Raw genomic sequence first — 15,923 nt, forward strand, 5'->3', positions numbered from 1 at the left:
CATTTGGTTTGAACTGCAATTGGTGAAGAGACGTGAACGCAACACTTCTGTTCTCCTGAGAAGCGCTGTTCTTGAACGCCTCCTGGTGTCAGGCTCAGGTTGGGTCGAGGTGGAGGAGGATGCAGTTAGCTTAGCACCGGATGAAAATGCAGTAACGTTACTCTCACATTCATTTGAATCTCATAAAGGTATCTAAAAGTCACGTATCAAATATTATTTATTCACTGTATTACCTAAGAATTTAACAAATAGCGAAACATTGAGCCGTATTAGCTGGAGGTGCAGCTGCTGTGTTGCTAGTTAGCATGTTGCTACTAGTCTGTGAACCTATTAAATATGATTAACTCTAACTTTAAAGTTAACTTTTATCAGGAGTTATTTCTCCAACACCTACTGGTATCCTTGTTTGTCTCAACTCATTATGTTTGAAACGCCATTACTGTATATAATTCATGTTAACGAGCTGCTAGCTGCAGTTAGGCTAAACTGTAGCAACCGTATCATTGAGTTAAACTCTGTGGTTTTTAAAAATGCTACAGAGATGTAAAATGAAACAATGTTTCCGCTGAGGTACTTTGAAAGCTGTTAAGATGTCCTTGTCATTTAAAGTGTGTGACGATCGTATAACGTGTTCTGCTCAAAACGAACGTATCGATAATCGATGTGATCGAAGTGCTCTCTGGACGAAGCTGAGACCGTTATGACTTAAAAAAAACAAAACATTTTTAATTAGTTTTAAGCTTCCTCTGTGGTAATTAAAAGACATTTTCTGATTATAGCCAATATGAATAATCTTCAACGTAGAAATATTTGTTATTTTTTATTTTATACTGTAGGATTCTTTTGGTTTTTTGGGGATTTTTTTAATTTTATTTCTTATTTTCTGTGATATTATTGAGGTAAACCATTAAAATCAGAAAGTCAGATAGCTCCACGTGAAACTTTCCGCTGTGGAATAGGTGATCTTTTTAAGAAACTTTTTTTTTTTAAATTTAGAAATGCTGGTACTTTTGGGACAAATTATCTATTGATGTTAAACGTTAAAGACAGTGAAGGATAGCCTTAAGTTTAAAATCTAAAAAAATCTCAGTATTTGAACATCAAAGTCAAAATTTAAATTAAAAAAATCCAAATTCATTCATTCATTCATATAAAATTGGTCAAAGAAAGCAATAGAAAGTCATGGTAGGAGCAATTATAATTTCCTCCCCCAAAAATCAGTAATTACAATTGACCTTTCTGATATGTGGAGGCTGCAGAACTGACTAGTATCTGAACAGAGGTGATGGATACCTTTAACATTACCGTCATGTCAGTGTTGTTATGGCGTTTTAATTATATGCTAACGAGTGAAATGTTGCACCACTTTTTCTCCTTTCTTATTGCTGGCCTGTTGTCAGAGTCTTTTCAGACATCAGTAGTTGGAGGATTAGACTTCACAGTTTTCTGTTTTCCAAGAATGCATAGTCATCATGTTGTTGTGACAGACATGTATGTAAATGATAGTATTTGACTTGACTGATAATTACTTGTCACTTTAAAATGTCATGTGTTGCTGTTGTGTTATATAGATAAATCAATTGCTCTTTGTAGTTCCATGAACATCCTCCATCTTGCACGGGAACTTTTTTGAAAGAGAATACTTTTTTTTTAATTTCAGGATTTTACCTTTCAGTTTCTGAAAACTAAAGAAAATCTGCAGCAAAACTGTTAAAATGAAGATTAGAACATTTCCTCCTCCATATGGTCTCTTGCATCTCGATGTTAGTGTAGAAAAAGCACAGGTATAATGTCGCCAGCTTTTGTCATGTAGTCAGCGTTAGTTTCCCACCCAGTTTGAGAATTTCAAACAAGCCCAGACACAGCCCTGACGCTGCTACGGCTCTTCTGCTGCACAGCTCCTCCATCAACGGACTGAAATAAACCACAGTCCTGCTTCAACATTTAGGCTGTGCTCCTCTGGCATGTTGTTAAATAGTTGGTTGGTGCTGCCTCCAGTGTTGAGCTCCTGCCGATGAGTTGGTCTAGTTGTTGATGAGAGCTCGGATGCAGACATGAAGTACCTGCCCTTCACAGAATTGTCATCAAACAATGAATAATTAATCTTATTCTCATTACTATAGGTAATTGTTAAGTTTTAAAAATGCCAAAGGTACCATCTGACATTTTTCTATTAAAAATAACTAAAATTATTAATCAATTAATATTAATAACAATCAATATATCAGCAATGTTTTTTCTTGATTGTTTTGAATTTGTTAAAAAAAATTTACAGTAATGGGCTGATTTGAACAACAATATGGAGAGAAACAGAAAGTGCATCCTCTGTGAGACCGTCCATACTTCCAAACGGGTAAGTATTTTCTCAAGTTCAGGTTTTCTGGGAAAAGCAATTTTACCAATACCAAAACGGTTTTGTTTGAATCCTTTCTTGGATCAATATTATGTCATTTAATACTTAAATAAGAGTCAAACAGGATATTTAAACTCCTATTTCTTAAAGAAAATATTGATTTTCATTGTGCAGGAGATGGATGAACACATGAGGAGCATGCTGCACCACCGAGAGCTTGAGAAGCTGAAAGGCCGGTGAGACCCCCCCCCCAAAAAAAGTGCAAATACATTTTTTATATTATTCATTAATGTTTATATTATTACTCGTTTTGTCTGAAAATTTGAAATAAAAATAAGTTATTTAGGCTGTCAGTGTCGCAAGTTAAGCAAAATGTCGAGTGTGACAACCTAACATTATATTCAAAACTGTATTTTTAAATGAGTTTATATGTTTAAAACAAAAGGTTTGACTTTATGTTTTGTCAAGTCGGATTTGGGTCATGGTGCATGTGTGCACACAGGCACGTGTTCATCAGTTATCAGGAAAGAGGATACTGTATATGGGCTGGGCAGCTGTCACAGCTGGGATATATGTATATATTTAGACACAATCTCTCCAGAACAGCGAGCGTGACCGATAGAAGGCAACTGGTCATCTTGTGACTCCCATGTAGATTATAAAAGTATGCTGCCTGCCGTTGAGATAGAAGGGTCTAAAGTGAAGTATAACTTCAGTTACGCATTGATAGAGATGGAGGTGAAGTCTATTGCCCCTTTTATGTAGCCTTTTGGTGGTCTGTGATGTAGGATATAAGGTTTTGATGGTGCGTTATGTGTGCAACACACAACCAAGAGATTTATAAAGCAGCTATTGCCAGTTGGCAGCTAATATAAGAACAAAAAATTAAGAAAATCTTTTAAAGTTGGTATGCTACGCTGGTATGCTATCTAAAATTACAGCAAAAAAATCGTTGTCTTCATTTTGCTAGTATTATACAAATTTTGTATTAAAAAGGCTAATACTAAATAACAAAACATGTCAGTAAGAAAAAGTAATCCAATCTCATTGATCAACTTTGCCAACTTCACTGGAGGTCAGGAAATAGCGATGAGCCCTGACACAGATTGAACAAAAATGTGAAAGGGAGCCAAGAGAGTCACTGCTCAGTCAGAATCATAAGATGACATACTTGGGAAGGATTTTCAAGCGGAGGCTACGAGCAGCTGCACATGCTCCTGTTACACGAGCTTTGCTTGGGATTGGTCAGCAGGATGCTCACCCTGTTCTATTAACACACGCTGGCCTGGGGGGAGGGAGGGTATGGTCCTCAGAGCTGAGCTTGAGGTCAAATACAGACGTTGCCTTCTGCAGAGTCTCAGAGCGCAGCGGACACCATCATGAAAGCGCACTAGGCTGCGGGCGCCGTGCCTCTCCCCCCGCCACACATCCCACTGCTCTACCGCGTGGCTGGTCGTTGTGTCCGGACAAAATCTAGCATGCTGCCCGGGTTTGGCCCGGCTGCGTCTCCTGACGTCCCACCGATGGCCTGCTAAAGAAACGAAAAACAAGATCAGGAAGATCAAGATTTTATCTTTACTTAAAACTTAACGAGAGAAAATTCTAAGTTAGCTACCTCCTGATCTGTGACCGATAGATAATTTGGGCAAGTTATTTTCTCAGGATTGTCGAGTATTCTCCTTTCTTGATTTTATTTTGACTTTGAAGTAACAGAAAGTGGAGCCAGAGTACGTCGTCGTCGGCTCCGCAGACAAGGAAATCAGTCCAGACTAGATCAGAACGATGCCCGAAGGAACTGTTGAACGCCCGCTCTCGCCTTCTCTCCCCAGGGACTGCGGGCATGAGTGTAGAGTGTGCAAAATAACGGTGGTGAGTCTGACTGATTATGCCAGCCACATTTCCAGTCCCGTGCACAAGCAGAATGTGGAGGCTTCAGAACACGGGCTTGCTGGGAACGACCAGGACTACTTCGATCAGGTTTTGGTGGATCTGATCGAGAAGAGAAAGGAAAAGATCAGGTAAGACAGTCGAGATGTCGAACAGTTTTATGACACAATTAGGTTTCAAACAGAGACAGTAATGTTGCTTTAAAATGACAAAAAGTTGTTGTATTTATTTTAAGGAAAAACAGTGAAAATACCTGAAGTTTCATGCTTGTGTTGTTAAAGCAAGACTTTGCCTTAGCAAAAGAAAATTATATCTCATATTTTTTTAAAAAAGAAGAAAAAAAGAAGTAGAATTCTACCTCATATTTGTCAACTTATAAACTTGAGTCATTTCGCAATTTTTCTATCAGTGTTTTTTTGTTTAAATGTTCAACATGGTATTTGTTAATATGATTAACCCACGTAAGTGAAGGTAAGTGTTAGCTTACCAGTGCTTGTTTGTGGACATGTATAGTCACATTTTGCTCAGCAGCGCTCACAGACCTGTTTTAGCAGCTGCTTGAAGTCGGGCTGCAGTCAGTGTCATGTGTCAGACCTGCAGCCTAAATAAAGCCCGACTCCACTGACAGAGATCTAAAATACTACGTTGAGTTTACCACGGTCTTGAAATGGGAGTGCATGGGCAGAAACTTTAATTCTGAATTAAAGATTCCCAAAATTTCCCTTGGATATGTGATTGTACTTTCAAGAATGTCAATCCATGTATTTGTTAAGACGTTAAAAGCTTAAATCTGGCATTCAGATGTTTTTTTGGTCACATGTCAGAATGCCGTCTGCAGGTGTGTGCAATCAGTCTTTAATATTATATTTATAGAATTTTTGATTTGATAGTTTGTCTGACAAGCCATTAAATGTCTGCCTCAATTATTAATGAAAACATCTGCAAAATGTATCTGGACACAAGGCTCACGCTTAGTTTGTCTTAGTGTTTTGCACACAAAAGGTGAAGGGATCTATTAGGAATACTAAGATAATATTTTGTGTGTTTATTGTGGTTCTTTTGGTATTTCTGTAACTGAGCAGTTATCCTATGCACTCTCTTCCTGATTCTCCCTGATATTTATCCTAAAATATATCTGCCTTTTGTTTGTAGAAAAGAGAAGGAGGCTGCAGCAAAGCTAGCAAAAGAGGAAGAGGATAGAAAGCGAAAGGAACTTCAAAAGGAGCTTCAGCGGAAGAGGCTGCAGGAAGCTAAGGAGCGTTACTGGCTGAATGGCACCTGGCAGAATCCATCACAGGGGTTTAGCGGATCCAGTCCCCAAAGGTCTTGGTTCTCGAACAGGAGATATGATGCGAGGGATGAGGAGGCCAGGCCCTGGAATCACGATAAACAGGGAAAGAGCGCCACCTGGCATGCTCAGGAGCCTCCCAATTTCCAGAGATGGGCTTCTGGAGGGTTTGCAGGTGGAAGCTTAAATAGCCAGAGAGGTTGGGGCAGTGAGCACCGTGATCAGGTCGCATTCTCTGGCTACCAGCGAAATCGGCTGCCTTGGCTCAGCAATGGAGGCAGCAGTCATGGGCTTTATGGCCGAAACAATATTTCCCAGAACCCAGTTAGAGGTAGACCCCCTTCTATGTACCCATCTCCACCAAATTTGTTTGCCCCGTCACCTAACCAGTTCAAAAATACAGGCAGTGACCAGGGGAGTCAGTGGGGTGACAGACTTCAGAACAGGGAAGAACCAACTGCTGAACTTGACCACAATGGAAGTAAGAGCTCTAAGAACTTTGGTAGTAATCCAAAGTTAGACAAATCCTGTCGCTGGTCACCCTATCCAGTAACAAAAGGTTCTGAAGCTGGATCTCATAAAGATACCCAGCAAAACTCATTGGAAAAGTGCTCCAGCGTCCATAAACCTCAAAGGCAGGAAACGGCACCGGAACCTGATGTTTCTAAGAGGAAGTCTCGACTTGAACAGAAACCAAGGCCGTTGATTTCTAGTGTGCCGAATCCGGTGGAAGAAGTTGGGCATAAAAAGAACCCTACAGCTGAACCAAGAGATGAGAGTAGCAGCAGCAGTAGAAGCAGCAGTGCTCAGAGAGATGATCACGAGAGCTCTGCTTCAGGTTCTTCCAATCAGAGGGCAAATAAGCCAACGCTACACAGAAGTCAGAAGAAGCCCTCAAATTCTGGTGTTAGCTGTGTAGCTCACCTAAACAAGCCCTCCGGTCCGGTTCAGGCCAAATCAAATCCCAAGCAGAGTGGACTCCATCCCCAGGTTCCACAGAGTGGACCTGTTCAGTCAAAGAAAGAACTGCAGCTTCCAGAAATGTTAGATAAAGCCAGACAGATTGTGTCAGAAAGGAAGAGCTCATTGGACAGCTGTAGGAAAAATATGGTGGAAATTGCACAGATTGGAGGAAACAATGAAAGCAACTATCGGCAGAATGCAGCTAAATCAAAATTTCCTGACTCGGTCAGGCCGGAAAAGCAGGCTTTCCAGTCTTCAGACAGCAGTCAGTTCCTTCAGTCTTTGCAGGTCAGCACGTCAACAATGGAGAGCTCAGAGTCTGCAGCCTCAAACAGAAAAGATAAAGGGAACAAGAACAAAATCACGTCAGCAGAAGCAGCTGCTCTACAAAAGGCAATACAGGCTGTGGAAGCTGTGCAGAGCTCAGAAAGTGACACCTCTAAAAGCGTCGAAGCCGGTCAGCCGCTCTCTGTGTCACACACGTCAAGCTTCTCCAAACTCGACCTGCCACCTGGCTTAAAACGTGACCTGACCAAACATATCAGCTCCAAGAGCAAACCAGGGAACCACGAGCCCAACCTGAACATCGCCAGGCGAGTGCGCAACCTGAGCGAGTCGCGGAGAAGCGACACGGAAAAAGATTCTGGGCTTAAACCCACCGTACGTCAACTCATCAGCACCTCTGGGTCTCGCCGCAATGTGAACTGGGACCAGGTGTACCATGAAGTCAGGAAGAAGCAAGACAAAGGCAAAGGCATGCCAAGGTGAAATTTTTGATGTCATGTGATTCTTTCTTGCAAAAAAAAAAAATCATATTAGCTCACGTTGTTCACTGTGTGTGTGTTCACTTTCTTCCAGGTTTGGGATAGAGATGGTGCCGTTGGACCAGGAGGACCAGAGCCAGGAGGAGGATGACATTCGCCTGCTGGAGGGTTTCCACTGGGACTCGATGATGGACACCTCGTCGTCAGTTCCCACCCGAAAGCGCTCCTTATCAGAGAGCAGCCTGGCCCCCACCTCCACTCACTCCCCCCCGATGCCAAAGGAGACCCCAGAGATGGTCAACGTGAACAGCCTCATCTCGGTGAAGCGTGAGTCTTCTGTTTCACCGGGTCCCGTGTTGGATGTCGGTAACAAAGACGAGTGGCGTCACCGACAGACAGAGCAGGTCCTCGGAAAGTTTAGTGCTAAAGCACAGAAGCAGCCGGACAAGCTAACTTCAGCAGCAATGGAGGTCCTCCTGGGCTCCGACGCAGCGATGGGGGACAGCAGCTCAGGAACCGAGCAGTGTGATGACCAGGGAACAGGAAAGAGGAGAAGAAAAACTATGGTGAGTAAACGGAAAACTCCGTTACTCCGTTAGTTTTTACATGAAGGTCACATTGAGGTTAAGATGTGAGTAAAAATGAATAAACTCCTGTATCTCTGTGTGTAGCTCTAATCAGAATCTTTTCTTTCGCCTCTGTAGGATGTTCAAAGTGCAGAAACGTCTTTCTTGGAGCACAACAACAAAAGAAGGAAGCTCAAGTCCAAAAAAGGTTTGTAGGCATGACTTCTGGTGTGTACATCCTGTATTGTACTGCTGATACTTCAACCGTCTGTTAAACTTTAAGAATTGCTCAGTTGTGTCTGTGCATCTGCCGGTGTGATTTCATGAATTTGGTTCAATTATTGAACAGCTTTAATCATCAGTTTGGCCGTCGTGTGGCTCATTCTACTCATTCTACTCATTCTAATTTGTTTGCTTTTTGCGCAGATCGTCTGCAAATCGATGAGCTGCTGGCCGTGTCCCTGCGAGAGGACGAGCTGTGTCGCTCCCTGCAGACCATGGACACCTCTCTGATCCAGGCCAGGGCTGCACTGCAGGCCGCCTACATGGAGGTGCAGCGTCTCATGGTGGCTAAAGAGCAGGTAAAACGGATCGGGTCTGCATTTCTACAATCACATCATATTTGTTTGTGATGGAATCAAGTTTTCGTAAATATTTATTTCTGTTTTCTCACTTCTTTTACGTTTCTAGCTTCAGGGTTAAGGCTGGTCGTATTCCCAATTCACTTTTTAATGAATCCCTTGTGATTTTTTTTTTCCATCTCAGATGATTGCAGAGATGAACTCACTGAGAAACAAACGCATCGAGCTACTGAAAGGAATGCAGGGTATGCACATGCCTTAATACAAAATTGATTACAGTATTTCCTGTACTGCATTGAGGTTACTGCTGAGAGTAGAGAACTCATTTGAGAACTCAAGGAATGGTCTATTTTAAAACTGTTTTCATATGTAAGGTGCACTGGATTATAAGGTGCGCTGTTGGTTTTTGAGAAAATTAAAGGTTTTTAGGTGTGCCTTATAGTGTGGAAAATACTGTAAATGGCTTGGATGGTAACTTCTCTGCCTGTAACAACTTCCTGTAATCTTAAACCGCACTAAATAACGATTGTTTTTGTTCTACAGGTAGTCGGGAGGAAGCGCCTCAGGCCAAACAGAAAGAAGCCAGGATGGATTCAGTGGAAGCTGTGTTACACACCCCGTCCATCATTCCATCCCCTTCCCTTGCAGATGGCGCTGCTGCCCCCAGCCTGCATCCTCCGGCTGAGTGTGCCCCCCCGCTCTCCCCCAGCATTCCCCTCACCATCAAGCAGGAGCCTCAGTCTCCTGTCCATGTCAGCTCGGACCAAGATGCTGCAGGAGACACAACCCACGTCGCTCACAGCACAACTCCAGAGCTGCATGACGCTCCTCCTGCAGCCTCCTCACCAGGTAACAAAGAGAAGCTTTATTCATATCAATAAAAAATTGCAGCATACTTATCCATTTGTACCTGAAACTCCTGCAGCCCCTGTCCATGACCTCCAGTTGTCTCCTGAAAGAATACAGCCATGCAAAGCAAAATATGATTGGGAGAATGTCGGCGGACGAGCAGAAACGAGAGAGAGTTTGTCAGGACTGGCTGAGACCAATGATAAGGCCATCCAAACCTCCAGGAGCTGTCCTCCACCCGACCTCAAACCTTCCATAAAAGTTCTGTCTGCCAGTAGGAGGGACTCTGATGTGGCTCGTGTAGTTGACTGCGTGGACACAAAGTCCCTTCTGCCCCCTCCAGCCCCCCCTGCTATCAACACGCCTGCTTCTCCTTCTGAAGTGAGGAATGGAAAGCGAGTCAGGAAGCTCAAAAAAAGGAAGGTGCTGAAGAAGGCCCAAGGGACGGAGCAGCCTGAGAGCAGCGACACCGAACTAGACGGGGAGGCCATGAGGTTGAGGTTGGTTAAACCACGCAGGAGATCGAGCGGAAGCTCGCAGGTCAGCACCTCCACTCAGCCGTCAGAGGATAGAGATGTCTGCGTACACGCGGAGGGAGGCAAGGAGATCTCCAAGAAGCAGCTTCCAGTCGTAAAGCCTGAGAAGATCGATTCCAAGTCTGCTAAATGCATGGTGGAGCTTCCCCAGATGGCCCCCGCTGAACTCACAGTGACTGTAGACTCAGAAGAAAGCATGGACGTCCCTCCAGCCTCCCTGACGCCCCACATGGAGGCATGTTCTCCACCCCAGATCCCAGACACCACCAGACAGGATCCGCAGAGCCTGGCTTGCAATGAGGTCACCTCCACCAGTGATATGGATATATGTAAATCCTCTGACAGGTGAAGATAAACCTGAACATTCAGAATCCCTTGATTCTCCACCTCTGATCACCACCACTTTCAATGTTATAGAGCAAGCAAAGGATGATCATTTACATCTTCTGTCCCCGCAGTGATGTTCAGGGTGCCATCATATTGACGAAGACGTCACAGATGTCATCAGGTATGTTCACGTCTGGAGAGTTGTTGGTATTGTTACATTTTGAATTATATAAGCAACAAATAAAAAGTAAATAATAGTTGAAATAATCGCCCCACGCTCTGAGCAGCTGGAATCAGAAACGTAATACTCCTTGACCGTGTTAAAATAGACCCGCTTTACCCAAGCGACTTTTCATGGGCAAGATATTCATAGAAGTGTTAGTTGACTTTTAATTAGTTCAGTAAGAAATGGACGCTGATTTCTGAGTATGGTTATATTTAAAGTTGTGATTGGTGTTCTATCCCTAATTTAAACAGTGATGCTCTGATCACCATCTGACACAAAGCTGAGCACTGGGAAACTCGAAGTAGGAGTAGTGTTGGTAGGGAATTTGTCTAAAGAAAATGGGTGAATTTTAATTCCAATTCTGTCTTGCATTTTAAACAATCCTTGGTTTTGAATACAATCCCTAGAGTCTAAGGCCTTGTTTTTTTATTTATTTTTGTGCTAACATGTATTTCTGCACCCGTCCTCTGTCACAGATGTATCATCTGACCACGGTGAGGATGCTTTGCCCAGTGAGGGTGCGTTTGAGGGCCACCAGGAGGCAGTGAATTCCATGCACATCCACAACGGGATCCTGTACACGTGCTCAGGAGACCGGACCGTCAAAGCCTTCGACCTGGTGGTGGGTGTCGACAAAGGACGTGCGGTTTGGTTGGACGTGCCGATGTTGAAATCCTCGTTTTTTGGTGAATCCATAATAGAGTTGGGTTTTCTGTCACAGAGCCATGAATGCGTTGGCGTGTTTGAAGGCCACACCTCCAAAGTGAGCTGCTTGTTGGTGTCTGCGGCGCCGTCTTTGCATCATCGCCTTTATTCTGGGTCCAGTGACCAGACCATCCGCTGCTACAGACTCAAGGTAGAAATCCCCAATCAAATTGATTAGTACTGTAATCCATTTGATTTATTAAGACAAGTTGAGTCAGTCTTTTATTGTTTATCTGGTGGATTTTAGCTGCTCCCATCCCCGTTCCCCAAAATACAAATGATTTGGACCAATTTGTGGATGTTCTGTCACAGACTGGAGAACTGGAGCAGCAGTTCTCTCTGGCAGACAGAGTTCTCTGCCTCCACAATCGATGGAAGTCTTTGTACGCAGGTCTGGCAAATGGCACCGTGGTGACCTTTGACCTGAAGGTGAGTCTCCCGGAGTTCTAAAATGTGCTTTATGAATTTTTAAAAAACGCAACTTCAATAAAAATAATACTGATTTTACTGTACATTTAGGATACTCGTCGAACCAAACATTCATTAACTACTCGCTTAACATCAGATGCAGTTGATTTTCTTTGTCGTGTACAAATGCAAACGAATAGCATGGTGAGACGGTAGATATCCCCTGATATTTTATGGACAAAGAAACAAAAAAATTGGACGAAATGATGAAGACAACCCTTAGTTGCAGCCCAGCATGTGGTATGTGACAGTCAGCACGATCACTAGCTCTATGCTAACATTCATTGCGAGTTAAAATTTGGCACCGGTTTGGACGAAACCTTCATGAAACGAATTTTCATCTTCATGCAGAAGCTCTTCAGAGAAAATGGAAGTAAACAGACGACGGGCTCTTTCAAGTGCTCTCATCTCTGCTTTGCAATTATTTGCTCAGACAAATAAGCAGGTGGATGTGTTTGACTGCCACGGGCCAAGGGCTGTCAGCTGCCTCGCGTCGACGCAGGAAGGAGCCAGGAGAATCCTGCTGGTCGGCTCCTATGACAGCACCATCAGCGTGAGAGACGCCAAGAACGGCCTGCTGCTGCGCTCCCTGGAGGGACACACCAAAACCGTCCTCTGCATGAAGGTGCCCTGAACCTCAGCCAGTAATTAGTACTGAGTGGAATGTTAATGATTGTTTATGCAAAGACCGAACCCTGCCGGTGAGTCGCCAGGCTGACATTAGCATGACCTCAGTGCTCCTCCTGTTTTAAGCTCCACCTACACATTTATGAAATGTGGTGGTGATGCATTTTCTTTGACTGTAAGCTGGAAACAAACCCATTTTCAAAGATTTTTAAGGCCCTAGTTCCTCGTAGCTGCCGCCCAATCACAGGAGGCCTCTTCAGTGATGTCATGGTGAAGAGCCAGTGAGCCACTGCCTCCTATTGGTGGCGTTTATGCAAAGTCCTCAGATGATATCTTCCAAAAACATTTTATAATATAATCCATCCGTTTTTTTATTATTAGTGACTAGCATTTAATAATTGCCAATTTTCGTCATTCATATTTCCCATTGCTATTTTTATAGGGAATTTATTTGCTCATCATCCTTCTCCTCTGTCTGTCAGGTGGTCAACGACCTGGTGTTCAGCGGATCCAGTGATCAGTGTGTCTACACACACAACGTCCATGTGAGTCATTCAAACACAACGGGTTCAGTTCGTAGACAGCAGAGAGCAGCGGAATCGTTTGTCGTGATGTTTCACACACATTCCTAAATTCATTGTTTATGTTCTCCACCCTGCGTTTCTTCCAGACAGGAGAGCTGGTACGGGTCTATAAGGGTCACAGTCACGCTGTTACCGTGGTGACCGTACTGGGGAAGGTGATGGTGACAGCCTGTCTGGACAAACTTGTGCGTGTCTACGATCTGCAGGTCTGGCTGTCTTTTTGTGATTTTTTTTTTTTCTTTTCCCAGTTTTCTCATTTAAATTTTAACATAATTTTTTTTTTTTGTGTTGAAATCTTCAACACGTCCTTTATTAAGGACGTCTAAAGTTATTCTTCTGTCCACAGTCTCAGGAGCTACTGCAGGTCTACGGTGGGCACAAGGATATGGTGATGTGTATGGCGGTCCACAAGAACATGGTGAGAGCTTCTGTCTGAAACATTAGACATCCAATGAAGCTGTAACCTAATGAAGTGTTGTAGTAAACCCAGTATTTACTTTTCCAGATCTACACGGGTTGTTACGATGGAAGCGTGCAGGCCGTCAAGCTGAACCTGCTGCAAAAACACCGCTGCTGGGTAAGATCAGTTTATAGTAAACCCTTGTTACTCGTGGTTAATACGTTCCAGGATAATTTAAAAAAAAAAGAAATTTCACAATATAGCAACAAATTATTTATTATTTATGGTAATTTAAACATTAATGCACCCTCCCCATACTTATATTAAACCACCTTCTATCTGTATTACTTTTTCCCACACTCTTTTATACTTTTCAAAAAACTTTTTTGTTTCACGGAAGTGCGCTTTGTTCCGTGAGACTCGGAACACAGCGCAATTCCGGATGCTGTCAGCCAATCGCATGCGCGTACGATATCACGTGACTACCTACTAAAAAATCTGCGATGTAGAGAAGCCGTTCATCTTGAAGCGCAAACAAGCGAAGGATTACTGTATTACGATGACATCAGAGGTGCTTGTGCACCATCTCGTGTGGCTGGATGTCATTTAATTTTTGTAATGGAAAAAACTTCAGTTGACACCTGGGCCTGTTTTAAAAGTCGATTTTGTGCCCCCAAAGGACTCCAATCCAGATTTTTCACTGAAAAAGAAGTCTTTTGATCATCAAACAATGCTCTTCACATAACCTGAGTTGGTTCAAGTTGTGTTTTGTTGACAGTGGCACGGCTGCTCCCTGGTGTTTGGGATGATGGAGCATCTGCAGCTGCACCTGATCAACGATCACGCCGGCGCCAAATCTCAGACACTCAAGTGCCGCTGGAAAAGCTGCGAGGAGTTTTTCAGCTCACGCACCAGTTCCACACAGGTGCGAAGAGATTTTTGTGTATTTCAACACTATTTTGAGTAGTGAGGACTCAGATTTCCTCTTTGTTGCAGGTGATGCTGGTGCACATGCAGAAACATGCTGAGGAGGAGTTGGAGCTGGAGCCTTGAAGGTGGTAATGGGAACTTGTTTTTCCCTCAGCCCTCTTCCCTTTCCTGCTACCTTCATCCCTCTCTGTTAACCTCCCATATTGGGGGATATTTTCGTGACCCACTTAACTCGGCAGCCCCCCATGCTGTCGAGCCAGATGAGTGGCGTCTGTTGACTCCATCCTTCATGTTCGGTGTTGGAATCCAACCATAATTCAGTCACGACAGGAGGGTCGTCGTCTTTGTTGTGTTGTTCGTGTTCTTTCTCCTTTTTTTTTACGTTCTACGAAACAGACCTTCCTCTATGTCTGCATCTCTGATCACTACCGTTCCTCTTTTCACTGACCAAACTATGACAAAAGAAACTTTTACCGAAGACATTTCGGCGTTGCCAGCGTGAGAGAGCTTTGCTTCGCTTTCCCCGTTGAGATCGCGATGGAAACCAGCGATCTTTTTCTGATTGGTTGGTGACGATATGGCATGGGCTTAAGAGATGTTTTTATTGTTGTCGTGTAGTTGTGGTGAGTCGTGTCGAGCAACCTTTGATTATTTTTCTTTTATCAAGTTGATTATTCCCTCGCTTTATGACAATAACGAGTGTTTAGAAGGGAAAGCTTTAGTCGCCCACATCGGTTTCAGGTCAGCGGTGTGGTGATTTGTTTTCGAGGAGTTTCATTGACTTGTTTTGTTTTATTTTTTTTGGTTTTTGGTTTTCATTTTTAAAAAGAAACAAAACAGATGTGTAACCATGTCTTTGTTTTCGTCGGTTTATTTTTTTTGTTGCTCGGTGTTGACGGGCTCTGGTGCCGTGTTGTGACTTGACCTCAGGTCGCCATTTGCAGTGATAAGACGGGTTGACGCTGTGTGCGTGTTCCTACATCTTCAGTAGAGGTTGAAGCCAAAGAGTGTGACATACTGGTTTTATAACATTTACGTCTTTGACTTGTTTTTTTTTATTTTTATATATTTGGTGCATTGAGCAGAAGGCGGCATTTTTCCAAAGCGAAGGTTGTCTTCTCATGAATCGTGGAGGTGAAGGACGGTTTGAGGAGGTGTTTAATGGAGGAGCTTGAAGGGAAGAATTAGGATTCATCTCCCATGCCATACTTCATCCCCCAAATAGTCCCCTCAAAGCCGTTGCTTTTTAAAATCATTGTAAAACCCTCAGCCGATGCTCGTTTGCATATTTTGGTGTGGTCGCATCTCTTTCTGAGGATTTGTTCTCACTGCTGCCAAACTCGCCATGTCCGCTCGCCGTTCACGACTGGAGAAAGCGTGCAGTTCGCCTCTTACCTGGCATGCCTGAGTTTTCACGTTTTTCAGTTGTTAATTGAGATTTTGAAAAGATATTTTTAAGAAAGTGCAATCAAAACATTGTTAATAATAAAACAAATGCTGACAATATTATGAAAGTTTTCTGTGTCGTCTATCTGAGATTTATGTGTGTTGATTTTTAAATTTATCACAGGATTAGCATTTCCCATCAAAGTAAAAGAGAATATTTGTGCATAAATTAGAGAAATTGAGAGGGAAGAGGGAAAAGATAAAGAAGGTGAAGGGCTTTAAATACTTGGGGTTAACAGAGTAAAGGTGAGTGTGGTAAGGAGGTGAAGAAATGGATCCAATCAGGCTGAAACGGGTGCAGGAAAGAGTCAGGTGTCTGATGGGGCAGAAGAGGAAGTTGTGGAGACCCCAAACGGGACAAGCCGAAAAGAAAAGATCTTTTCTCATTAGATCCACTGGTGACACAGTTAAACCAATGACTAC

The 15,923-nt window shown here is 43.2% G+C and overlaps 1 protein-coding gene across 1 annotated transcript; it reads left to right on the plus strand.

The window, feature by feature from the left end:
• The first annotated feature begins 92 nt into the window (after nucleotides 1-92).
• znf106a (zinc finger protein 106a) lies at nucleotides 93-15,562 on the plus strand. Its single transcript, XM_068338634.1, has 22 exons — nucleotides 93-188; nucleotides 2,276-2,353; nucleotides 2,528-2,589; nucleotides 4,183-4,371; nucleotides 5,393-7,255; nucleotides 7,350-7,821; nucleotides 7,960-8,029; nucleotides 8,248-8,402; nucleotides 8,587-8,647; nucleotides 8,946-9,251; nucleotides 9,328-10,132; nucleotides 10,246-10,295; nucleotides 10,817-10,962; nucleotides 11,062-11,196; nucleotides 11,358-11,474; nucleotides 11,947-12,138; nucleotides 12,623-12,685; nucleotides 12,811-12,930; nucleotides 13,071-13,142; nucleotides 13,230-13,301; nucleotides 13,903-14,049; nucleotides 14,121-15,562. The coding sequence occupies exons 2-22, from the start codon at nucleotides 2,300-2,302 to the stop codon at nucleotides 14,175-14,177; spliced, it is 5,208 nt and encodes a 1,735-aa protein (XP_068194735.1). The 5' UTR covers nucleotides 93-188; nucleotides 2,276-2,299; the 3' UTR covers nucleotides 14,178-15,562.
• The last annotated feature ends 361 nt before the right edge of the window (nucleotides 15,563-15,923 follow it).

The sequence above is a fragment of the Antennarius striatus genome, chromosome 17 (genome assembly GCF_040054535.1).
Source record: "Antennarius striatus isolate MH-2024 chromosome 17, ASM4005453v1, whole genome shotgun sequence".
NCBI lineage: Eukaryota > Metazoa > Chordata > Actinopteri > Lophiiformes > Antennariidae > Antennarius > Antennarius striatus.